General features: G+C 58.2%; 1 protein-coding gene across 1 annotated transcript; it reads left to right on the forward strand.

Moving 5' to 3' along the window:
- The first annotated feature begins 3,418 nt into the window (after positions 1-3,418).
- Positions 3,419-17,628, forward strand: LIMD2 (LIM domain containing 2). Its single transcript, XM_068166329.1, has 5 exons — positions 3,419-3,559; positions 12,936-13,075; positions 15,257-15,301; positions 16,050-16,189; positions 16,762-17,628. Exons 2-5 carry the CDS (start codon positions 13,034-13,036, stop codon positions 16,919-16,921), a joined length of 387 nt encoding a protein of 128 aa, XP_068022430.1. The 5' UTR covers positions 3,419-3,559; positions 12,936-13,033; the 3' UTR covers positions 16,922-17,628.
- The last annotated feature ends 3,542 nt before the right edge of the window (positions 17,629-21,170 follow it).

Genomic DNA, 21,170 nt, shown 5'->3' on the forward strand with positions numbered 1-21,170 from the left:
CCGCTCCCCGCTCCCGTTCGCACTCCCTGTGCCTCCCGGAGCCCCGCGACTGGCGCCCTCTGCACCCCAACTCCTGCCGCCGGCCCCTGAGCCCGGCAGCGGGGTGGGAGCTACGAGGGGAGAGGGCCGTGGCTCCGGCGTCGCCGTTCCTCTTCTCCCTGCATTTCCTCCGACCCTTGCCGGCTGCTGCAGCCTTCCCTGTCGCCATAGTAACGACAAAAGGATCTGAGTCCTAGAACCCCCCAGCCAGCCCCACCCTGGGGTGAGCAGAGGCTGGGGAACCCTGAGACCTGCACAGACAACAAGCACAGCCTTGGCTGTGAGAGTGTACACCGCAGTGTGAGCACACGTGTGCGCGTGTGAACGTGTGTGCACGGGGGGTGTGCACGGGTGTGTGTGCACAGGTGTGTGTGCAGGTGTGTGTGCACGGGGTGTGTGCACGGGGTGTGTGTGCAGGTGTGTGTGCACTGGGTGTGTGCACGGGTGTGTGTGCACGGGGTGTGTGTGCATGGGTGTGTGTGCACAGGTGTGTGTGCACGGGTGTGTGTGCACGGGTGTGTGTGCACAGGTGTGTGTGCAGGTGTGTGTGCACGGGGTGTGTGTGCAGGTGTGTGTGCACTGGGTGTGTGCACGGGGGGTGTGCACAGGTGTGTGTGCACGGGGTGTGTGTGCACGGGGGGTGTGTGCACGGGGTGTGTGCACGGGGTGTGTGTGCACGGGGTGTGTGCACGGGGTGTGTGCACGGGGTGTGTGTGCACGGGTGTGTGTGTGCACGGGGTGTGTGTGCACGGTGTGGGTGCACGGGGTGTGTGTGCACGGGGTGTGTGCACGGGGTGTGTGCACGGGGTGTGTGTGCACGGGTGTGTGTGTGCACGGGGTGTGTGTGCACGGTGTGGGTGCACGGGGTGTGTGTGCACGGGGTGTGTGCACGGGGTGTGTGCACGGGGTGTGTGCACGGGGGGTGTGTGCACGGGGTGTGTGCACGGGGTGTGTGCACAGGTGTGTGTGCACGGGTGTGTGTGCACGGGTGTGTGCACACAGGGTGTGTGCACGGGGTGTGTGCACGGGGTGTGTGCACGGGGGTGTGCACAGGTGTGTGTGCACGGGGGGTGTGCACGGGGTGTGTGCACGGGGGTGTGCACAGGTGTGTGTGCACGGGGGGTGTGCACGGGGGGTGTGTGCACGGGGGTGTGCACAGGTGTGTGTGCACGGGGTGTGTGTGCACGGGGTGTGTGTGCACAGGTGTGTGTGCACGGGGTGTGTGTGCACGGGGTGTGTGTGCACAGGTGTGTGTGCACGGGGTGTGTGTGCACGGGTGTGTGTGCACGGGGTGTGTGCACAGGTGTGTGTGCACGGGGTGTGTGTGCACGGGTGTGTGTGCACAGGTGTGTGTGCACGGGTGTGTGTGCACGGGGTGTGTGCACGGGGTGTGTGCATGGGTGTGTGTGCACAGGTGTGTGCACGGGGTGTGTGCACGGGGGTGTGTGCACGGGGGTGTGTGCACGGGGTGTGTGCACGGGGTGTGTGCACGGGGTGTGTGCATGGGTGTGTGTGCACAGGTGTGTGCACGGGGTGTGTGCACGGGGGTGTGTGCACGGGTGTGTGGATCTGTGCACCCGTGTGTGTATCCATGTCTGTCTGTCTGTGCAGGTATGAGCAGGGGACCTGCAGTGTTTCTCACAGCGGCGGAGCAGCTGCAGTGCCCAAGGAGCTCCCATGGAATGTGAGCTCAGGCTCCAGCTCTGCACCCACCCTGCACCCCCTCGTGTGGATGCCAGGAGGAGCTCCCAGTCCTCTCCTCCTCCAGACCCTGTCCCCATGGGGCAATGCTGTGGGACACAGCCAAGCCTGCAGACAGGATCCTTTTGCCAGTGTGTTCATGCCCCGAGCCCAGGGCAGCAGCTGGGTGCTGTGCTTTCAGCAGCATTCATCTGCTGAAGGCTTCCCACATGCCTGCCACCATTTTGGGGCAGCATGGTGATGCCCTGGATGCTCCCCCACTCTTCCCCATGCCCTGATGGACACTGGGTTCTGCTGCCTGTGACCATCCTCATTGCTGGGTCTGCACCTGCTCAGCTGCCAGGAATTTTACTACCAAGTCAAATCCTCATTGATTTGCTCTCGGTGGCAGCAGCCTTTACATCACAGATGCTATCTGTGGAGTGACAGAGGTGATAAATCGTGTCGCTGCTGCCTCCTGGTCCAGTAAACACCAACATAAATTCCTTAATCACATTTTTTTTTGTACAAGGAAATTGCAGACAAACTCAGCACACAAAGGTCACCTGCCTCTGTCTGTGAGCTCAGGCACTGAGCTCAGGCTCAGGGCCACTTCCAGCTGGCATTTGGCTCCTTCAAGTGGCACCGTGCTGAGCTGAGGAGCCCAAAGGAGAGTATTTGTTCCTTCATCATCATTATCAAAGCTCTTCCCACCACTCCGTTGCATATTTTGCCTCCATTATCCCCCGTTGGAGAGCTTTGGGAGGTTCAGGCAAAGTCCTCAAAGCCACAGGGTCCTTCTGCCTCACTGCTGGCTCACAGCCATCCTGTCTTCCTTGGCTGCTCTCAAACTGCCCCCAAGTTCCCTTCAGGTTTTGACTATCAATGTTTAATCCATTTATTCTTAATGTTTTGCCCTGTCCCTGAAGAAATTCCAGCCCTCCAAACTCCATCCACCCAGTCTCAAACCCAGGGGTGGCGTTGGGGAAGCTGCCCTTCTGGTCACCCCATGAGAACCTGCCCTGGCACACCCACTGACCGCCTTGCACAGCGCTGCTCCCATGCACAGCTCTGCAGCTCTCCGTGGGATTAAAAGTTAATGGATTTCTGAAATCATCATGGCTCACTTTTGCTCCCCTGGGGGGTGAGGATCTGCGGACATTGGGATTCCCCTTTCCTGCTCCTGCCGGATAAGATCCTTCCCCTGCCAACGGTTTGCTGAGGCTGGTGGGGGGTGAGCTCGGCGTTCGTGTGCCCTGGAGGGATGGATGCTCCAGGATGCTTCCAGGAAACCTTACAGGATCGGGTTAGCCCCACGCAGAGAGAGCCCTGGGCTGTGTCCAGAGTCCCGAGCGAAGCCCATCTGCACACACACAACATGGGGAGAGGGCTGGGCGCTAGGTGGTTGCGGAGGGGAGGGGGAGACTGCACCCCCGCGATTAGGACACGGGAAAGCCGGGCGGGAAACGTCCCTGGGGTCGGCGTTGTTGGCAGCGGGGCTGGGGAGGCTGCGGGCATCCAGGGGTAGCTGGGGAGAGGGGGGCCGAGAAGAGAAGGGGCTGGGGAAGGTTTGGGGTTAGAGGCTGGCTTCACACAAAGGAGCAAGCGGCTGGAAGACGGCAGAGCGGCGAGAGCCAATCACGGCGGCGGCCCGGCGATAAAAGGCCCTGCGAGGCGGCCGGGGGAGCTCGCAGGAAGCGACTCCGGCTCCCACAGCCTGCTCTCTGCAGCGGGGAGAAGGGCAGCCACAGCACCCCGCCGTCGGGGACGGCTGCACGGACCCACCCAGCCGGGGCCAAACCCTTGTGCTCGGCATCGCCGTGAGGAGCGCAGGCATATGGTGAGCCCTCGCTCGTGGAGAACAACAGGGCTGAGGGGTGGCGGCGGCTCGGGGCGAGACAATGATGGTCCTCAAGATGTGGAAAGCGAAGGGCTGCATTCACCCTGGGGATTGCCACCGGTTGTGGCTCTGCTCGGCGGTGGGAGAGCTGGGGGAGAAAGCGAGACCAAGCGGTGGGGAGGGAGAGAAAGGCAGGAGCCCAGGGAGAAAGGGATGGAGAAGAGGGAGGAAGGCAAAAGACAGGGAGAGCCCCGGGAAGCGGCACCGCTGGGAACCCGGCGGATTGGGGCTCATCCCCGTCCTACGCAGCCCCCCTGGGGCAGGTCCCACCCAGATGCGCAGGGAACTTTTGGGCTTTGAGAGGGGGCTCGACCGAGGCGGTCGCAGGGTCGCGGGAAACACAGTGGGGTCTGTTCTCGGCCCTGGGTGGCCTCGCCGGGGTCAGACGGGGGCAAGGAGCAGCGGTCCGAGCTCTGGGAGCCTGCTGCTAGAGTGGGGGTGAGCACCCCGTGCCCTGTGTGAGCTGGGGGCCAGGGGCTTGCACCCCGCGCCCCTCGGAGACCGGAACGAGCGGAGGCCTGCGACCGCCGGATCCGCTGCAGCGAGCATCTGGGGGCGCAGCCTTTCGGGGCTCGCCCTCCCCATCTGGCCTGTAATTCCCTCTTTGTTGTGTGCTGCAGTCCGTGCCGGAGGGGGGCCGGACAGATCCATTTTATTAAGCTGATCAGAAGGAGCAGAGATGGAAGGAAAACCTGTCAGATCCCCACTGCCTCACCCCCCTCTTCATTAATGCCTGCTAATTCTCAACGGTGTGTCCCCTGCTGCCTCATGCAGCCTGGCTCTAAACCTTTCCAGCCACAGGTCTTCCATCACTTCCCAGGGGAGGCTGTTGCATGGCTGTGAGATTTAATAACACCACAAATACCCTGAGCTCTGACATAACCCTAACCAGCCAGGGATCCCCCAGGGCTTCATAAAGGAGAGCCACTCTTTTCATCAGGAGGAGAAAAGAGAACAGAAAAAAACTACATCATTTGTCCACTGTCACTCCAAATTCAGGAGCAGAGCTGGGAATGCAGCTCAGGTCTCCCAAGTCCCACTCTGCTGCTGTAACTACCATGCTCTGAGCCAGTCTGATCTTGTCTAATTCCCTTGGATCACTTGAGACCAGCTAAGCCACCTTGTAGGTCATCTTTCCAGCTGATTTTTGTTCATGGGGTGGGCATCAGTTTGGAAGGATCACCATAACCCTGGATCACACCTTGGAAACTGGGCTTTGTCCACTGAAGACATGGCGTGAGGGCTCTGGCCAGGAAGACATCTGGTGCCCCAGCTGAGCTGTTGTCTGTTCAGGGCCAGGAGCTGCACATCTGCAGCATTATTAAGGTAGATTAGGAAATAATTGCAGGGCAGCTGATGAATCCCAGCCCAAACCAGCTCCAGCACTGCTGGCCTCTTCAAATGGGAGCCCTGCAAGAACCAGATTCCCAGTTAAGAAGTGAGGGTCCAGCAGAAACAGCCCCTTGGGCTCTGCGAAGTGACTGGATGCATCTTCTCTTCTCAGCTCAAAACAAGGTTCCTGACCTTTTTTGGTCAACACAATCCCATGAGACTTCTCACTAGGGAAGGGAGTTCCTCTTCTGGTTTCCTTCAGCAGGTCCATCCTGAGAGCTTCAACTACCTTCTCCAGCCCTATGTGGGGAGGGGATTTCTCTTGTGTTTTTTGCCCATCCTCATCTTTTGCAGGGCTGTTTGCCCATGGTCAGGCAGCTGCCATGTTCCCCCCGAGGTGTCTCTGCCTTTCACTTTCCACTTAAGTCATTTTTATTTGCCATCTGGGGGTGTTGCAGAGCTTACCTAGCTGTGAGCAAAGCACTGGGCTGGAAAACATTAAATCTGGGTGAAGGGATTATCGCAATCAATATTAAGCACACTTCAGACATATTTCTCGCTCTGGTGGTGTGCCCATAACCCTCTCCAGATGGCCAGCTCAAGGCTTTTCAGGCACAAGGAGCCTCAGCAACCTCTGATGTGCCTCTCCAGGGTTTGCTTTACCCAGCACATTCATTGCTCCAGTGAAATCCAGTGGCCATGCAGAGCACCACATCCTCTACTGGATGCTGTGTGGCATCTTGGATCCTGACAGTGAGGCTGGAGGTGAAGGCTGAAAACAGAGCAGCTGGAAAAGAACGATCCTTTGAGAGATCTCACCTGTGAATGATTTATGGAGGCTTTCTTTAGTGACACAATTCACAAATGAAGGCAGGCACAGGGGTGAGGGGAAGGCAGGGGCTATGGAAAGTGGTTGTGCTGTGCTTGGGGATGCCTGGAACAGGACTCACTCCTGCTTTTGCTGCCTCTGCTGATGGGGAAAGAGCAGAAACTCTCGGGAGGGGCTCTCAGAGCTCAAGAGATCGATGGGCTAACCCAGAGAGGAAGTGCAAGTCCAAAGTCTGATGTCTCACAGGTGCTGTTGCACACAGATTGGCCAAGATCACATTTGCAGGCTGTGTTTGGAGACAGGGGAAATTACAGGCAGCCAGAGGTCCATTTCTTGGGGAACAATGCAAGGTGAGTTTCTGGAATAGGTTTTGGAAGAGTCACCATATGCTGCCCCGGGGGGGTTGTGCAGCCTCCTTCTCTGGAGACTTTCAAAACCTGCCTGGATGCATTGCTGCCAGGGGGTTGGACTTGATGATCTCTGGAGGTCCCTTCCAGTCTCTAACATTCTGTGACTCTGTGTTGGGAAGCAGAATGAAATGCAGTGTGGTTCTAACACAGATCACATCACACTGGCTCAGTACCTTCCTTGGAGATGATCACTGGCTTCTGAAACAACAGGCCCTCGTGAATCTGGGTTTGAGGAAAGCACTTGTCACTGTGCCCCAGGGAAATGATTATTTTAGGTGGAGACAGGAAAAAGGATAGGAAAGAGCAAAACAGAAAGAGGACACTTGGATCCTTCCACCAGGAGAGAACTGAACTTGTTATCAGCCCCTTTAGAAGTCAGGAGACCTGCCCCTGGTGAGAAAAAAATAGATGAGCAAACAGGAAGATGAAACTGGAGTCCTAGAAATGGCTGAGGCAGAGTTGTGTCAGAGCAGGCACTGGGGAACTGCTTCATGAAGCTGCTGTAGCCTGGAGGGACCTCAGCAAGTGGAGGCACTGAAGAAAAAGCATCTAGGATTTCTGGCAGAGGAAGGCAGCAGCACATCAGGCCAGATGTTTCCAGGGGTGCCAGAGAAGTGTTCCTAGCAGAATACAAAGGTCTGAGATCTCCTTCAGTGTGGTGCATCCAGGCCATCTCCCCTGCTTGCAGCGAGCAACCAAGGGAGCTGTAGGACAGGGAACCCTGAGAACAGGTAGCAAGGAACTGGCTTCTCCTGCTAAAAACCCAAAGACTGATAAGGAATTGTGGCTACTCTAAGCATCCCTCTGAGAGGCAGACATGGTGGGAGAAGAACTAGGAACACAATGTCAGTATCCCAGTAAATGGAGGAACATTCCCACAGGGAAGCAGAAGGTAAGGCATGGAAGTCACTATGGAGAAACTGAACAGGGAAGGGAAGGAGCATGAACGATTTGCCTGTCATGCTTGCTTGCTCCAGGTTTATGTTGCACTTAATCAGCACCATGCCACAGAGCCTCCAAGGCTTCCTCCCACTGAAGCAGTTTTGCTTTTGTCCAGCCTGAACCTCCCAACCTGCATTTTCTGGCCACTGCTGCTTGCTCCATCAACTGGCACCACTGGGAAGGATTTGTCTCTGCCAGAAAAGAGAATCTTCTCATCCCCCCCATCAGGCTTTCTGCTGTACTTGTCTGCTCTGCCTTAGCTCCTAGCCAGACAGGAGATGCTAGGGAGCAGAATCTGCCTTCAGAGCATGGTTTCTAGTGGATGCCATTAAGCATGGCCTTGGCCCCAAGAATGGGCTGCTCTATGCTTCAGTTTCCACCTCTGGAAACAGGAGGAATCCTAGCAGCATCTTCCTACCCTGTCTGCCTCCCCACTGAGATACAGGGGCTAGAGAGCTGTGAGGTCCTCCTTGACCCTGATCCTTCAAGAGAGGCAAGCCAAGGCAGGGCTGAAGGTGGGAGAGCAGAGCGGGAGGGCAGGGGCTTCCCTCGGGCTCCCTCCTCACTTGTGTGGGTCCCCCATTGTTGCCCTGACAAAGGCAGCCCTGTTCCTCCCCACAACTATTCCTTGTCAGCATCCCTCAGCACTTGGGCTGTAGATTTCCTGCCCACTGGCAGCCTTTCAGCAGGCAGCCCAGGCACAGGACGTGGATGGAAAGTGGATTAGTGGGGCAGGCTGGTGGAAGGTAGCTCTGTGCCATGGGGTGCAGGCAGGGACCAGCTCCATGTGGTAGGGCTGCTCTGCAGAAACCTGATGAACAGGGCAATGGTGTCCACAGAATTGGCTCTTCTGCTCCTCCCTGGAGTCTTCCACCCTGTGTCAAGCCAGGAGGGACCTGCCTTGGGTCCCATATACTGATAAGGTCAAGTGGTTGGCTTGAAGCCACACAAGGAGCCAAGATCTGGAGCTGAATTGAGGTCTTCCATGGCTAAAGCTGGAGCCATGACCACTGGGCTTACTCCATCTTCCCTCCCAAGCTGCACTTTGCTGTCTCTTTCCTTTTCTTCGAGTAGTTGAAGCGTCGCTGGGGACACTCTGCCTCCCTCCCTGGAGATGCTGTGCCTGGCTCTTGCACTGGCCCATTTGATACCCACTCTGCATCACACCTTGTTCCACAGTGTGGATTTGCCATGAGGCCCTAAGGCTGCAGAAAGAGAGGCCAGCTGGGCAGTGAGGCAGGCTCTGCCAGCTCCTCTTCACCTCCTCCCCAGTATCTTGCTGAGAGCACCATGGGCTGGGCTGGCCATGGAGCTGGGGGGTCAGTGGCTGTGCTCTGTGTGTAGGCTACACCAATCCTGCACAGGGTCTTGGGGACATCAGTCCCCACAGCAATCACTTTAGCTCACCACCTCCAGGGGCTGAGCCTGGGCAGCCTCTCCCAGGTGCCAAGCCCCTGCCATGCCTCGCTGTGCTGCTGGGGACACTCTGTGTCCTCCCAGGATGGAGGAGGAAGGGGCCTGGATTCCCCACACTGCTCTTTGGGAAAGCCTCTGGCAGGGGGGCAGTGATCCCAGCAGTAAACTTCCCAGTGCTGCTAATGGGAACCAGATGGCAGAGAGGGGCCTCTCGCCCTCCGCAGTCACGCTGCTTGCCTGGGCCGGAAACCCATCGGCTCTCGCGCCAGGCTGGGGCCCACTGGGAGCTGGAGGGTTCAGCAGTGAGGGCAGACATGGGGGGAGCTGGCTGGTTCAGCAGTGAGGGCAGGCTGGGGGGCTGGGGGGAGCTGGCTGGTTCAGCAGTGAGGGCAGGCTGGGGGGAGCTGGCTGGTTCAGCAGTGAGGGCAGGCTGGGGGGCTGGCTGGTTCAGCAGTGAGGGCAGACTGGGGGGCTGGGGGGAGCTGGCTGGTTCAGCAGCTAGAGCAGACTGGGCAGCCCTGCTGGGCAGGGGAAGGGGATAAGGCTCCCTGCACCCATCTGTCCTGGCAGGAGGCAGATCACTGTCAGGATGACCAGGGGATTTCCTTGAGGGGCCACCCCAGATGGTTCCCCCTGCCTACATCTGTCCCCAAGGTCAGGCAGGAAGGTGAGAGGGGACAGGAGAGGCTCCTAGGCAAAGGTTCTGCCAGTGAGCAGCCTCTTGGATGAATGTTGCCTTGCTCATCCCCACCCTTTGGTGCTAAAAGCAGAGCAGCAGGCACACAGCTCCTGCAGATGACAGATGAACTCCAAGCCCAAGGTCCTGAGTTAAACACCAACTTGCTGAGATGACAAAAAAACCCTCCCAGAGCATAACTGGCAGCTGCTGGTGATGACCTGGGCAGGCAGAGCTGGCAGCTTGGGCACCAAGTGCATCCTGCTGGCTGTGGTGCTGTGTCTCTGGAGCACACCAAGATCCACCTCCCCCTGTGTCTGCCGTGCTGTGGCCACCAGTGCTGCCATCAGAAGCTGTTCCATCTGCTCAGGCAGACAGTCTAAGCCTACATCCCTCAGAGAAAGGGGATTTTGGTTTTGGTCCACTCCAGCCATCAGCTACTCCCAGGAGGGGCAGGAAGAATGGAGGCTGTAAGGCAAAGGAGCTCTCACCTTGTCCTGAGCCCCCAGACTGAACTGTCCTCAATCCTCAGTTCTGTTCTTCTCAGCCTGTGTAGCTGGGAACAGAAGTTTGGGGGAGCCAGGTCTGGCAGCACGGTGCCAGCCTCCACTGTGGAGACCTGGGCTTGGCTTTCTTGCTTTGTCACGGATGCCCTCTGCACTCCTCAGAGCCAGCAGGCCCCCACTGCACTGGAGAGCTGCCCCAGCATTGTGAGGACTTCCTAACATCAGCTTGGCAGCCTGTGCCACCGAGGATCCTCTGCTCATGGAGGCTTGTGTGGAGTGCCTTGGGCTCAAATCCCATCCCCTGCAGACTGATGGCTCCTTGGAAAAGCGACGGCAGCAGCTGAGGGCCACTTAGGAACCCTCCTGTGGTTTCTGACTCGTTGTGTTTCCCTTATCGCTTCAGCACACCCTTCCCCTTTGAGATTTCTCCTCTTGCCTCCTGTCCTCTGGCAGGAAGGACATTTAGCAACTTCTGCTCATGTGTCTGTGGAGCAGTGACACCCAGGGGACCTCTCGCTTGAAACGAAGGCTGGGAGAGCCTGGGTGGGGGCTGCAGAGTAAGGGCATGCAGGGACAGAGGGAGAGTAAGAGGAAGGAGACCTGGAGGCTGGCTCTGGATGGAGAACATCAGGCCATGGGGTAGGATAAGTGGGATGGCAGTGAAGGGAACAGGGTTTAAGGGCAAGAGAAGCAGAGGAGCAAAAAGGTGGAAGGCGGCAGGGAGTGTGTGCTTATGGTGAAGGGCAAGAGCCAGTGATGGAGAGACTGGGGAAGCCAAGGTGAAGAAGGTGGCTGGGGGGGAGGAAGAAGGTGAGCTGTGGGGGAAGAGGAAGGGAAGCTGAGGGTGGGGAAACGTGCTGCAAAGGCAGGGGAGAAGGTGGAAGGTAGGTGAAAAGGGGAGGGCTGTGTGGTGGAGGGAGGTTGGGTTTTCTGGGTTCCTCAGGATCTGAACTGGGCTGCAGGCACTGTTGCAGATCCTGGAGGCATGAGAGGGAAGGTCTTGTCTCAGGGGGAGAGAGAGGCTGTGGACTTGTGCCAGGAGCCCCTGGTGCTGGAGCTGCTGCTCAGCCAGCTCTGCCCTGACCCCAGCAGACGCAGGGCAGAGCAGCAGCTGCCTGCGTGCTGCCATGCAGCCGCTCCGCGAGCAGGAAATAACAAGCAAACCGCAGAGGAGGCAGGAAATGACTTAGGTGAAGCAGGAGCCATTTTGTCAGATGAGGCTGTGAAATGTTTCTGACAAGAGCCTCCCAGCCCCCCTCCCCCCCAGCTCACCCACTACTGCTCAGGACCTGGAGCAGAGGCCTCTTGACGCTGAAAGCAGCCACTGATGCTGGGTGCCTTGCTGGGCATAACACAAGCCTGGGGTCAGCTCCTGGGTGTTGGGACAGCCAAAGAGCCCCCAGACCCAGGATGTGTTTGCAGATGGCACCAGGGTGGCATTGTGAAGACAACTCCTGCCCCAAGCCCTCTGTCCCAGCACATCTAGGATCCACCCTAGCCCTTGGGCAGCAGGAGAGTTTTTGGGGTGACAGTGTGAGGATGAGAGGTTTGACCAGGAGAGGAAAGCAGCCTCTGACTGCAGTGTGTGAGGCGCTGGTTTGCCAGTCCCCAGCACATCCCCATCCTCCCAGAGCTGCACAGCTACCCCTTCACCCCCCTGGCCCCAGCTCTGCTCCTCCCTCAGCACCCTTTGCTCAACCCCACAGCTCTGTCTTGCAGATGCATGTCAGGGCTCATCAAGCCTGACCTTTTATGGCTGTTTTGAAGGTAAGGGGAAATGGGGGAAAACCCTGGGGCTCTGACAGTGCCTCTCTGGCTCATTTTTACCAAAAGGGTGATTTATTGGTTATTTTCCTTCCCTGTGCTGCATTAAAATTGGTCCAAGACCTGTCAAAGTCACCCTCCTGGGCACTCAGCACATCACAGAGCTCACAGCTCCTGGGCTGCAGCCTAAAGGCGACGTGGGCTCCCCAGAGAAGGCAAAATCCCCACCACTCGCTCTGCTGAGCTGTGTTCTGCTCTGTTCAGCAAGGCTTTTCTGGGCTAAAATTAGACTGAAATCACAGCCCTGGATCCAGGCCCAGCAGTCCCTTAGTGGTCACATCAGTGAAACACTGGGGGCTGCTTTCACTGCCTTGGCTAGACAGGGCCTGTGGCTGGGGGTGGGAACCCTGCCCTGCTGCTGACAGTTTGGCCATTGCCTGACAACTGCTTTCCACTCATGGGTTTGGAGCAGATGTCATCTCATCCCCTTCTGCTCCTGTTTCCAGCATCCCTCTCCCACCCTAGACCAATATCTTTGTGTCCTGTGCCTGCATCAGGAATAGTGTGGCCAGCAGGAGCAGGGAGGTCATTGTGCCCCTGGTTAGGCCACTCCTTGAGTCCTGTGTCCAGTTCTGGGCCCCTCAGTTTAAGAAGGACATTGAGAGACTTGAAGGTGTCCAGAGAAGGGCAACAAGGCTGGGGAGGGGTCTGGGGCACAGCCCTGTGAGGAGAGGCTGAGGGAGCTGGGGCTGCTTAGCCTGGAGGAGGCTCAGGGGAGACCTCATTGCTGTCTACAACTACCTGAAGGGAGGTTGTAGGCAGGAAGGGGTTGGGCTCTTTTCCCAGGCAAGCAGCACCAGAACAAGAGGACACAGTCTCAACCTGTGTCAGGGGAGGTTTAGGCTGGAGGTTGGGAAGAAAGTTCTTCCCAGAGAGAGCTGTTAGCCTTTGGAATGAGCTGCCCAGGGCTGTGGTGGAGTCACCGTCCCTGGAGGTGTTCAAGAGGGGATTGGATGTGGCACTTGGTGCCATGGTTTAGCAGTCAGGAGGTGTTGGGTGACAGCTTGGACTTGATGATTCTTGAGGTCTTTACCAACCTTATTGATTCTATGACTAGAGCTCCTGAGCTCAGTGTCCCCAGATCACCTTCCACCTTTCTAAAAGCAATCAGTGATGGGTTGAAGGCTGGACTGGATGATCTTGAAGGTCTCTTCCAACCAAATATATTCTGTGAACCCTGCATCTCCTGCTTGCCAGTGCAGCCTGGTGTGCCTAAACCTCCTGGGTCCCTCAAGGAATCGCTAGGCTAGAGAGGCTGCTCTGTCCCCATGGAGGAAGCTTGGAGCACACTGCTGTCCCAGGCCAGGTCCTGCAGTGCTGTGCAGGTGTTGGCTTTGGGGTGACAAAACCAACCCTGCTCCTCTTGACATCTCCTTTCCAGGTGTTGCAAGAAGAGGTCTGTCTTAGACACCTCCTCAGGGAACATCGACCCACAAGCTTCAAGCTCAGGATTAAAGAGAGAGCGGAGGGGAAGGAGCCATGTTCCAGGCCCCAGGACCTGCCAGCCCCACCCCAGCTCATGTATGGAGTGGTTTGTATGGGAACTGCAAACTGGGTTTGGGCTCTCGGGCCGGAGGGCTGCGTACAGAAGCTGTGCTCCAGAGCTGGCACTTTAGAGTGATCAAAGGCAGTGTCACTGCTACCCAGACAGCAGGCTGGGGACAGGAATGTTCCAGCAGAAGGTGCTGTTTGCTGAGCACATCGCAACACCAGCGTCCAGGCTCTGCTCTGCCCGGAGCTGCTCGCCCTGCTCCCGTCTCCAGTTGCTGTTTGTTTGTGTTTCCATGGCTTTCCCTGCTCACAAAGGAGAGCATGCGAGCTGCCCAGGACTGGAGCGACTGGAGATGGAAAAACATAAAGGCTCAAGAACATCTCCTGCTGGGACAGGATGTGGCCCTTCCCCCAGGGAGGATATATCAGATATGAGATAGATAATGAGCCTGACGGAGCCAGCGGGCTGCCGAGAAGTGACGAGCGGCGCTGCGTGGCTGTAGCCTTGGGAACGGATGTGCTCCGGCCCCGAAGAGGCAGCCTCTGCCTCAGCCCTGCTCAGCCGAGCCCGGAGGCAGTACACTGACTCCTCACCCCAGGAGAGCACCTGCGGCTGCCTCGCCCGCTGCCGGGGATGCAGCTGGCTTTACGCGGCCTGAGCCTCCTCGCTGCCCTGGGTCCCTCGGCTGACTTTGGCTTCGTTCTTCCAGCCCCGTGGGAGTGAGAGGAAAATCAAGTCCCTGACCCCAGCCCGTGAGAGCAGCTGGGGAACGTCTGAGGAGGCAGCTCAGTGAAGTGAGAGTTTCCTGTGCTGTCTCCTAGGCAAACTGTTTCCAAACATACGAAGGAGAAAGGATGGGGAAAGGACAAAGCTGGAGCAGCCAGGATGGGAGATCAGCCTGGGGGCAGAGAGGAGGAACTGGCCAGGCAGAGCCAGACCAGCAGCAAGAGGATGGACAAGGAGGCAGAGGGGTGACGTTCTGGGGCTGTGCTGCCCCAGCCTTGGGAGCAGACAGGGCAGAGGGGGGTGAGCGGCTCTGTGGTAGAGCAGTCCGGGCTGCTCCACCTGGCTACATGTGTGGTCACCCCTTTGACCCCAGCTGGTTGAAAGGAGGGAGCATTCTCAGCAGCGCAGAGGAGGCTGAAACAGTTGCAGGTGGCTGACTGGGAGCCAGTGGGTGCCAGTGCAAACAGTCTGCCTGGGGAGGGTGCAGGAGGTGATTTGGGAGATGAGTTGTTGGCAGCTGCAGAAGGGAGAGCACTGCAGGAGAGGGCACTCTGAGATCCTGGGGACAGAGGTACAGGCACCTCACTGTTTGGACCTCTCTGCCCCATTCCTCCAAGCCTCTGCCAAGCTGCATGTCTTCAACCATGGAGCATGTCGTAACCTCTGGCCCTGCCCTGCTGCCCCTCCTGCCCTCCCTGCATGCACAGAGCCTGCAGGGACTCCGAAGCCTTCTGGCTCTCCCCCTCGGCACAGACGTTTCCTGTGCAGCACAGCGGCGTGAGGGCTGGTAACAGAGTAGAGAGGAGCTCAGACACAAAACATCCACTGAGGGGCAACCAGCACAACGTGCTCCATGAGAGTGAGAGGCACCCCAGCTGTGTCCTGGGGGGGACTGGAGTCTACCACCCTCTCGCTGCAGGCAGAGACCCACCCCGGCAGCACTGCGAGAGCGCTGTGCACCTCCAGCAAGAGAAGGGTTAATGATGACTCTGCAGTCCTGGGGGGTAGATGATTGCTGACCAGAAGGAGCATGAGCAGCTTCTCCCCCCACAGCAGAGCTGCTGTTAGGTGGAAGTGACCTGGTGCAGGTCACAGAGCAAGCTCTGCCAGGGGCTTTCCCCTTCCCCCAGACTGTGCCCCAGGGATGTGGGTGCAGGACTCCTCTCCTCCGCTGTGGTTGTTCCTGAGGAGCAGTGCTGGGGCTGTGGGTCCTGAGACACAAGTGGTGGTTGCACTGGGCAGCCCAGGACAGCAACTGTTGCCTGCAGATGGTGAGAGCTGCTCATCAGGTCATGGCCTCTGGACAAGGGAGCTGAAAGATGGTTACCACGTTCCTGCCACAGCCAGGCAGAGGCTGCTGGTGTGCCCCAAGGTCCTGCAGCTCAGCTGCCAGTGGCAAGCCTCTGCTGCTCCTCCTGAAGAACAGCTCAGCCCAGGCTTGGCAGTCCAGGCTCTCATTTTGATTTCTCTTCTTCCCTTCTTAGGAGGCAAAGAACAGCTCAGGAAGCAGCACAGTGCAGCGCTCCAAGGTACCTGCAACTTTACCACATCCTCCTGATTCGCAGCAAGGGGGGAATCCCAGCGTGGAGGGGGTTGGAAGGGACCTCTGGAGATCATCCAGTCTAACCCCCTGCTAAAGCAGGGCACCCAGAACAGGTTGCCCAGGACCATAATGTGCAGGTGGATGTGGAAGCTCTCCAGAGAAGGAATCTCCACAACCTCTCTGGGCAGCCTGCTCCAGGCTTCAGCACCTTCACACCAAAGAGTTTTCTCCTCCTGTTCAGATGGAACCTCCTGGGTTCCAGTTTGTGCCCATTGCCTCCTGTCCCTGGGCACCACTGAGCAGAGTCTGGCCCCAGCCTCTTGCTCCCCACCCTTTAGCTCTCACTGAGCATTGCTCAGCTCCCCTCTGGGGCTGTTCTTCACCTCTCAGTCCCAGGGGCTCTCAGCCTTTGCTCCTCACAGAGCTGCTCCAGGCCCCTCAGCAGCTTTGTAGCCTCCACTGGACTCTCTCCCTGTTGAACTGGGGAGCCTGGAACTGGACACTGCACTCCAGATGTGGCCTCACCAGGGTAGAGGAGGAGAAGAACCAATCCAGTCCCAGCCCAGCATCAGTGGAGCACTGGAGGGCAAGGGCCAGCAGGGCTGCTTCACACTAATGCCCCAGCAGCTGGCAGAATGGATGTTAGGGGAGAGAGCTGAGGTGGGAGCCAGGCACAGGATCTCCCAAACCCCTTCCTCATCCTGTCTCCCTTTCTTTTGTGTCCTCTTGCCCAGTCCTTCAGCCTGAAGGCTCAAGTGAAGGAGATGTGCACTGCCTGCCAGAAAACTGTCTATCCCATGGAGAGGCTGGTGGCAGACAAGTTTGTCTTCCACAACACCTGCTTCTGCTGCAAGCACTGCCACACCAAGCTGAGGTGAGCTGAGGGTGAGGGGGGGCTGCCACCTTGGTTCTGCCTACCTGGGTGGGGGAGGTCTTTCCAGATAGCACATCTGTGCTCCCACCCACCACAGCCCTTGCTCCTGTGGGTTGGTAAAGACCCCCAGCCCACTCAGCACAACACAAAAAGGGACTGCCCTGCCTACCTGGTCCCAAAGTTCAGCTGAGCCCCACCTGGCATGGAAGAAGAGCTCCAAGGTCATTACCAGAGCTGACCCACAACTTCCTCCTACGTGGCACAGAGCCAAGGCTGAGCTGCCCTTTGGAATCTCCACAGATCTCAAAGCTGCTCAGCGCAGTGCCCAACACCCTGAGCTGGCTGCAGGCAGCAGCAGACCCTTTCTAAGAGTCCTCTTCCTGCATGCTCCCTCCTCAGTCTTCACAGACCATTAACTCTGCTTCCAGCACGCCCCACCAGCTGTCTGGGGAGCAGTTGGCCCTTCCTAAGGGTCCCCATTGACACTCCTGCCTGCCCCCAGGCCTCCCGCACTCCCCAGCCCAGCCTGCAGCTGGCTCCCGCTGCCCAGCTAACCCTCTCTCCCTCCGCAGCCTGGGCAGCTACGCGGCGCTCCACGGGGAGTTCTACTGCAAGCCCCACTTCCAGCAGCTCTTCAAGAGTAAAGGCAACTACGACGAGGGCTTTGGGCGCAAGCAGCACAAGGAGCTGTGGGTGCACAAGGAGGTGGAGAGCAGGACCAAGTCGGCGTGAGCGGCGCCAGCACAGCCGTCCCTGGAGCCCAGCAGAGCGGGCACGGAGCGCTGAGCCAGGGGCTAACTGAGCTGATGTAAAGCAAAGGGGACACAAGGGGCTGTGGGTGGCAGGGGAGGCAGCCCAGCCCTCCTTGGAGGATGCCTAGAGGGGTCCTACACCTATAAGGACAGGGCAGAGGTGACTGGGGCAGAGCCCCCAAGCCTGAAGCCCTCTCTCTGCAGGCCCCTCTCCCAGATGAGATCAGACCAGAAGCTGGTGCCTGTTGCCTCTTGTCCTGTCCCTGGGCACCACTGAGCAGAGTCTGGCCCCATCTTTTTGTCACCCACCCTTTAGCTCTTGCTGAGCTCTCCTCTCAGGCTGCTCTTCTCCAGGCTCAACAGCCCCCAGGGCTCTCTGGGTCGCAAGTTTCAGGCCTGTGACCGTGGCAAAGGAGATGACCTGGGGGAGCTCCTAACCTGGCCTGCAAGTCACAGCAGAGCCCCCAGCTCCTGCCACACCAAGCCTGCCTTGCTGGGAAGGGGGGGAGGCCTCCAGATGAGGAGGGTCCCTGGTTTCCATCAGCTCAGTTCAGCTGGGATTGTTCAGCCTTAAGGATGTTTCTCAGTGTTTTTTATAGCTGCCTCTGCCGGTACGTTCGGCGCCGGAGCCTGGCGCAGGCCTCCCTGCGCGCTTTTATTTTTGTAATACAAGGGTTCTGAGCCTTCCCTGCCTGCTCCTCTCTTCCCAGGGGGCTGGGGAGGTGGGACCAGGGGGGCAGTCTGCCCCTTTCTGTGGAAAGAGCCCCTGCCCATGCAGGAGCGAGGCAGCGTTCCTGGGTACGTGGCTGTGATGCTAGGACTGAGCCAGCAGTGTGCCCAGCTGGCCAAGAAGGCCAAGGGCATCCTGGCCTGCATCAGGAAGAGTGTGGCCAGCAGGAGCAGGAAAGTCCTTCTGCCCTGTGCTCAGCACTGGTTAGGCCACACCTGGAGAACTGTGTCCAGTTCTGGGGCTCCTTGATTTAAGAAGGACATCGAGACACTTGAAGGTGTCCAGAGAAGGGCAACAAGGCTGGGGAGAGGCCTTGAGCACAGCCCTGTGAGCAGAGGCTGAGGGAGCTGGGGTTGCTTAGCCTGGAGAAGAGGAGGCTCAGAGGAGACCTTATTGCTCTCTACAACTCCCTGAAGGGAGGTTGTAGCCAGGAGGGGGTTGGTCTCTTCTGCCAGACAAGCAGCAGCAGAACAAGAGGACACAGTCTCAGGCTGTGCCAGGGGAGGTTTAGGCTGGAGGTGAGGAGAAAGTTCTTCACAGAAGGAGTTGTTGGCCATTGGGATGTGCTGCCCAGGGAGGTCTGCCCCACTGTTCCTAGAGGTGTTCAAGAGGGGCTTGGATGTGGCACTTGGAGCCATGGTTCAGTTAGTCCTGAGGTGTTGGGTGACAGCTTGGACTTGATGATCTCTGAGGTCTTTCCAACCTTATTGATTCTATGACTGAGGCAGATCAGTCCTTTAGGGACCCAAAGCAGATTCAGATTGCATTGGCTTGGAAGGGACCCTCCAAGGTCATCTTGTCCAACCCCCCTGCACTCAGCAGGGACATCAACTAGATCAGGCTGCCCAAGTCTGATCTTGAATGGCTGCATGGATGGGGCCTAAACCACAGCCCTGGGGAACTTGTCCCAGTGTGTTACCACCCTTATTGTGAAGAACTTCCTCCTGCTGTCCAGCCTGCTCTAGCTTCAAGCCATTGCTTGAACATTCCCTCTTCAGCCTTGCTGTAGGTCCCCTTCAGATACTGAACTGCAGCTCTAAGGTCTCCCCAGAGCCTTCTCCAGGCTGAACAGCCCCAGTTATTTCAGCCTGGCTACAGAGGAGAGGTGTGTGACCACCCTGGGGGCTGCACACCACACCAGCTTCCACCTGGAGCCCAGGCCCCCTGCAAGGGAATTCATCAGCCTGGGGCTTAGATCCACCCTGCACACATCTGGTGGCTCAGTTCCTTCCCCTCCCCTAGCACTAAAGGTTGTGCCCTGCCTCCATCAGCAAACGCTGGCTCCATCCGCTCTGCCCTGGCACAGGGGGCAGCAGAGCTGGCCTGACTGCTGCAGTGCCAGCTCTGGGCTGGATCAGGCCCAGCTGCTGAGCTGTGATGCCTGAGCAGCAGAGTCCATACAAACTGAGCCCAACAAGGCCTGCCAGGCTGGAGAGCCTAATGCAGGGAAAGGAGGTGAGCCTGGGTTTAGCTCTGCTTTACCTCCCTCCTCCACACACCACTTGCAAGGCTGGCTGGAAGGAGGAAGCTCTGAGGAACTCCACACCTTTGAAATGCTCCAGGAATGAGGCTCTTCAGAGCCCACACAGCACAGAAAATAGCAGAACCACACAGCTGAGCACCAGCCTTTGCTAGACCAGCACCAGCTCCTGTGCCATCACTGACTGCTAACAGCAGCTCCTGCCTGGGAGAACCCAGGCACAGCCATGAAGAGGAGCCAAGGACTGAAGAGAAGGAAAAGGTAGGTTTGGGTAGCCCATGGAGTCCCAGGAGGAACAGATGGTGTAACAGAAGTGTTCTTAACCCAGGTCCCTCTGGTACTGCTCCCTCACTACAAGTCCTTCTGGGGTTCTGGGTGAACACCAACAGCCAAGCAGAATCTCCACAGCTCCCCTTTGCTGGCCAAGCTGGCTGCAGTCACAGCTGGGCTTGGATGACCCCAGGAGCCTGACAGCCCTCCTGGTGGACAAGTTACTCTCCTCTCCTTGTTAGCCAAGATCTGGCAGGGGTTACACTGCCAGCACAGCAGGGACAGCACACACAGACCTTGGCAGGGCTCCAAGGGAGTTTCAGCCTCACCAAGTCTGTCCCTATCCCTCAGGTGCTGCCAACTCCTCCTCACAGCAGCACACAGATTTACACCTGAACAAAAGCCATTTCCTGCAGCCTCCACTGACAGCCAGCAGTCAGCTGCTGCTCTGCAGCAAGGGGCTGCAGCTGCTGCTCTGCAGCAAGGGGCTGCAGCTGCTGCTCTGCAGCAAGGGGCTGCAGCTGCTGCTCTGCAGCAAGGAGCTGCTGCTGCTGCTCTGCAGCAAGGGGCTGCTGCTGCTGCTTGAGTTGTGACCTCCTGCAAGGGGCTGCTGCTGCTGCTGCTTGAGTTGTGACCTCCTGCAAGGGGCTGCTGCAGCTGCTGCTGAGTTGTGGCCCCCTGCAAGGGTCTGCTGCTGCTGCTGCTTGAGTTGTGGCCCCCTGCAAGGGGCTGCTGCTGCTGCTGCTGAGTTGTGGCCCCCTGCAAGGGGCTGCTGCTGCTGAGTTGTGGCCTCCTGCAAGGGGCTGCTGCTGCTGCTGCTGCTGAGTTGTGGCCCCCTGCAAGGGTCTGCTGCTGCTGAGTTGTGGCCCCCTGCAAGGGTCTGCTGCTGCTTGAGTTGTGGCCTCCTGCAAGGGGCTGCTGCTGCTGCTTGAGTTGTGGCCCCTTGCAAGGGTCTGCTGCAGCTGCTGCTGAGTTGTGGCCCCCTGCAAGGGGCTGCTGCAGCTGCTGCTGAGTTGTGGCCTCCTGCAAGGGTCTGCTGCAGCTGCTGCTGAGTTGTGGCCCCTTGCAGGGCCCCTTCCCAAGGTCAGTGTAGAAACTGAAAGCAAATTCCTTGGTTTCACTTCCTGTTTCTTGCTGGCTTCACTTCCCCATCCCCTCACCACTGCAGGCTGCTGCTCTGCTCAGCAGGACTATCAGGCACAGAGTGTTTTTAGCTGGTAGACAACAGGATGGCCCTGAGCCAGCAACGTGCCCTTGTGGGCCAAAGGCATCCTGGGGTGCAGAATGTCAAGGGAGGTTCTCCTGCCCCTCTGCTCTGCCCTGGTGAGATCTCATCTGGAGTCCTGGGCTCCTCAGTCCAAGAGGTCAGGGAGCTGCTTGAGAGGGTAGAGTAAAGGGCTATGAGGATGATGAGGGGGCTGGAACATCTCTCTTGGAAGAAAGGCTGAGAGACTTGGGGGTTTTTAGCCTTGAGTGGGGAAGAGTGAGGGGGGAGCTTCTCCATGCAGATCAATACTTAAAGGGTGGGTGTCAGGAGGATCACAGAATGGTCAGGGCTGGAAAGGACCCCAAGGATCATCTAGTTCCAACCCCACTGCCATGGGCAAGGGCACCTCACACTAGATCAGGCTGCCCAGAGCCACATCCAGCCTGGCTGCAAACACCTCCAGGGATGAGGCTTCCACCACCTCCTCGGGCAACCTGTGCCAGGCTCTCACCACCCTCATGGGGCAGAGCTTCTTCCTAATG

This window comes from Melanerpes formicivorus, unplaced genomic scaffold (genome assembly GCF_026170545.1).
Source record: "Melanerpes formicivorus ecotype bairdi unplaced genomic scaffold, bMelFor1.0.p_v2 SCAF_100, whole genome shotgun sequence".
NCBI lineage: Eukaryota > Metazoa > Chordata > Aves > Piciformes > Picidae > Melanerpes > Melanerpes formicivorus.

What these genes read in the sequence shown, in the direction of transcription:
- LIMD2 (XM_068166329.1), top strand. Translation starts at nt 13,034, where the DNA reads ATGTTCCAGGCCCCAGGACCTGCCAGCCCCACCCCAGCTCAT. An exon ending in CCAGCCCCACCCCAGCTCAT is followed by an intron (nt 13,076 to 15,256) that starts GTATGGAGTGGT and finishes TTCCCTTCTTAG; the next exon opens with GAGGCAAAGAACAGCTCAGG. An exon ending in GCACAGTGCAGCGCTCCAAG is followed by an intron (nt 15,302 to 16,049) that starts GTACCTGCAACT and finishes CCTCTTGCCCAG; the next exon opens with TCCTTCAGCCTGAAGGCTCA.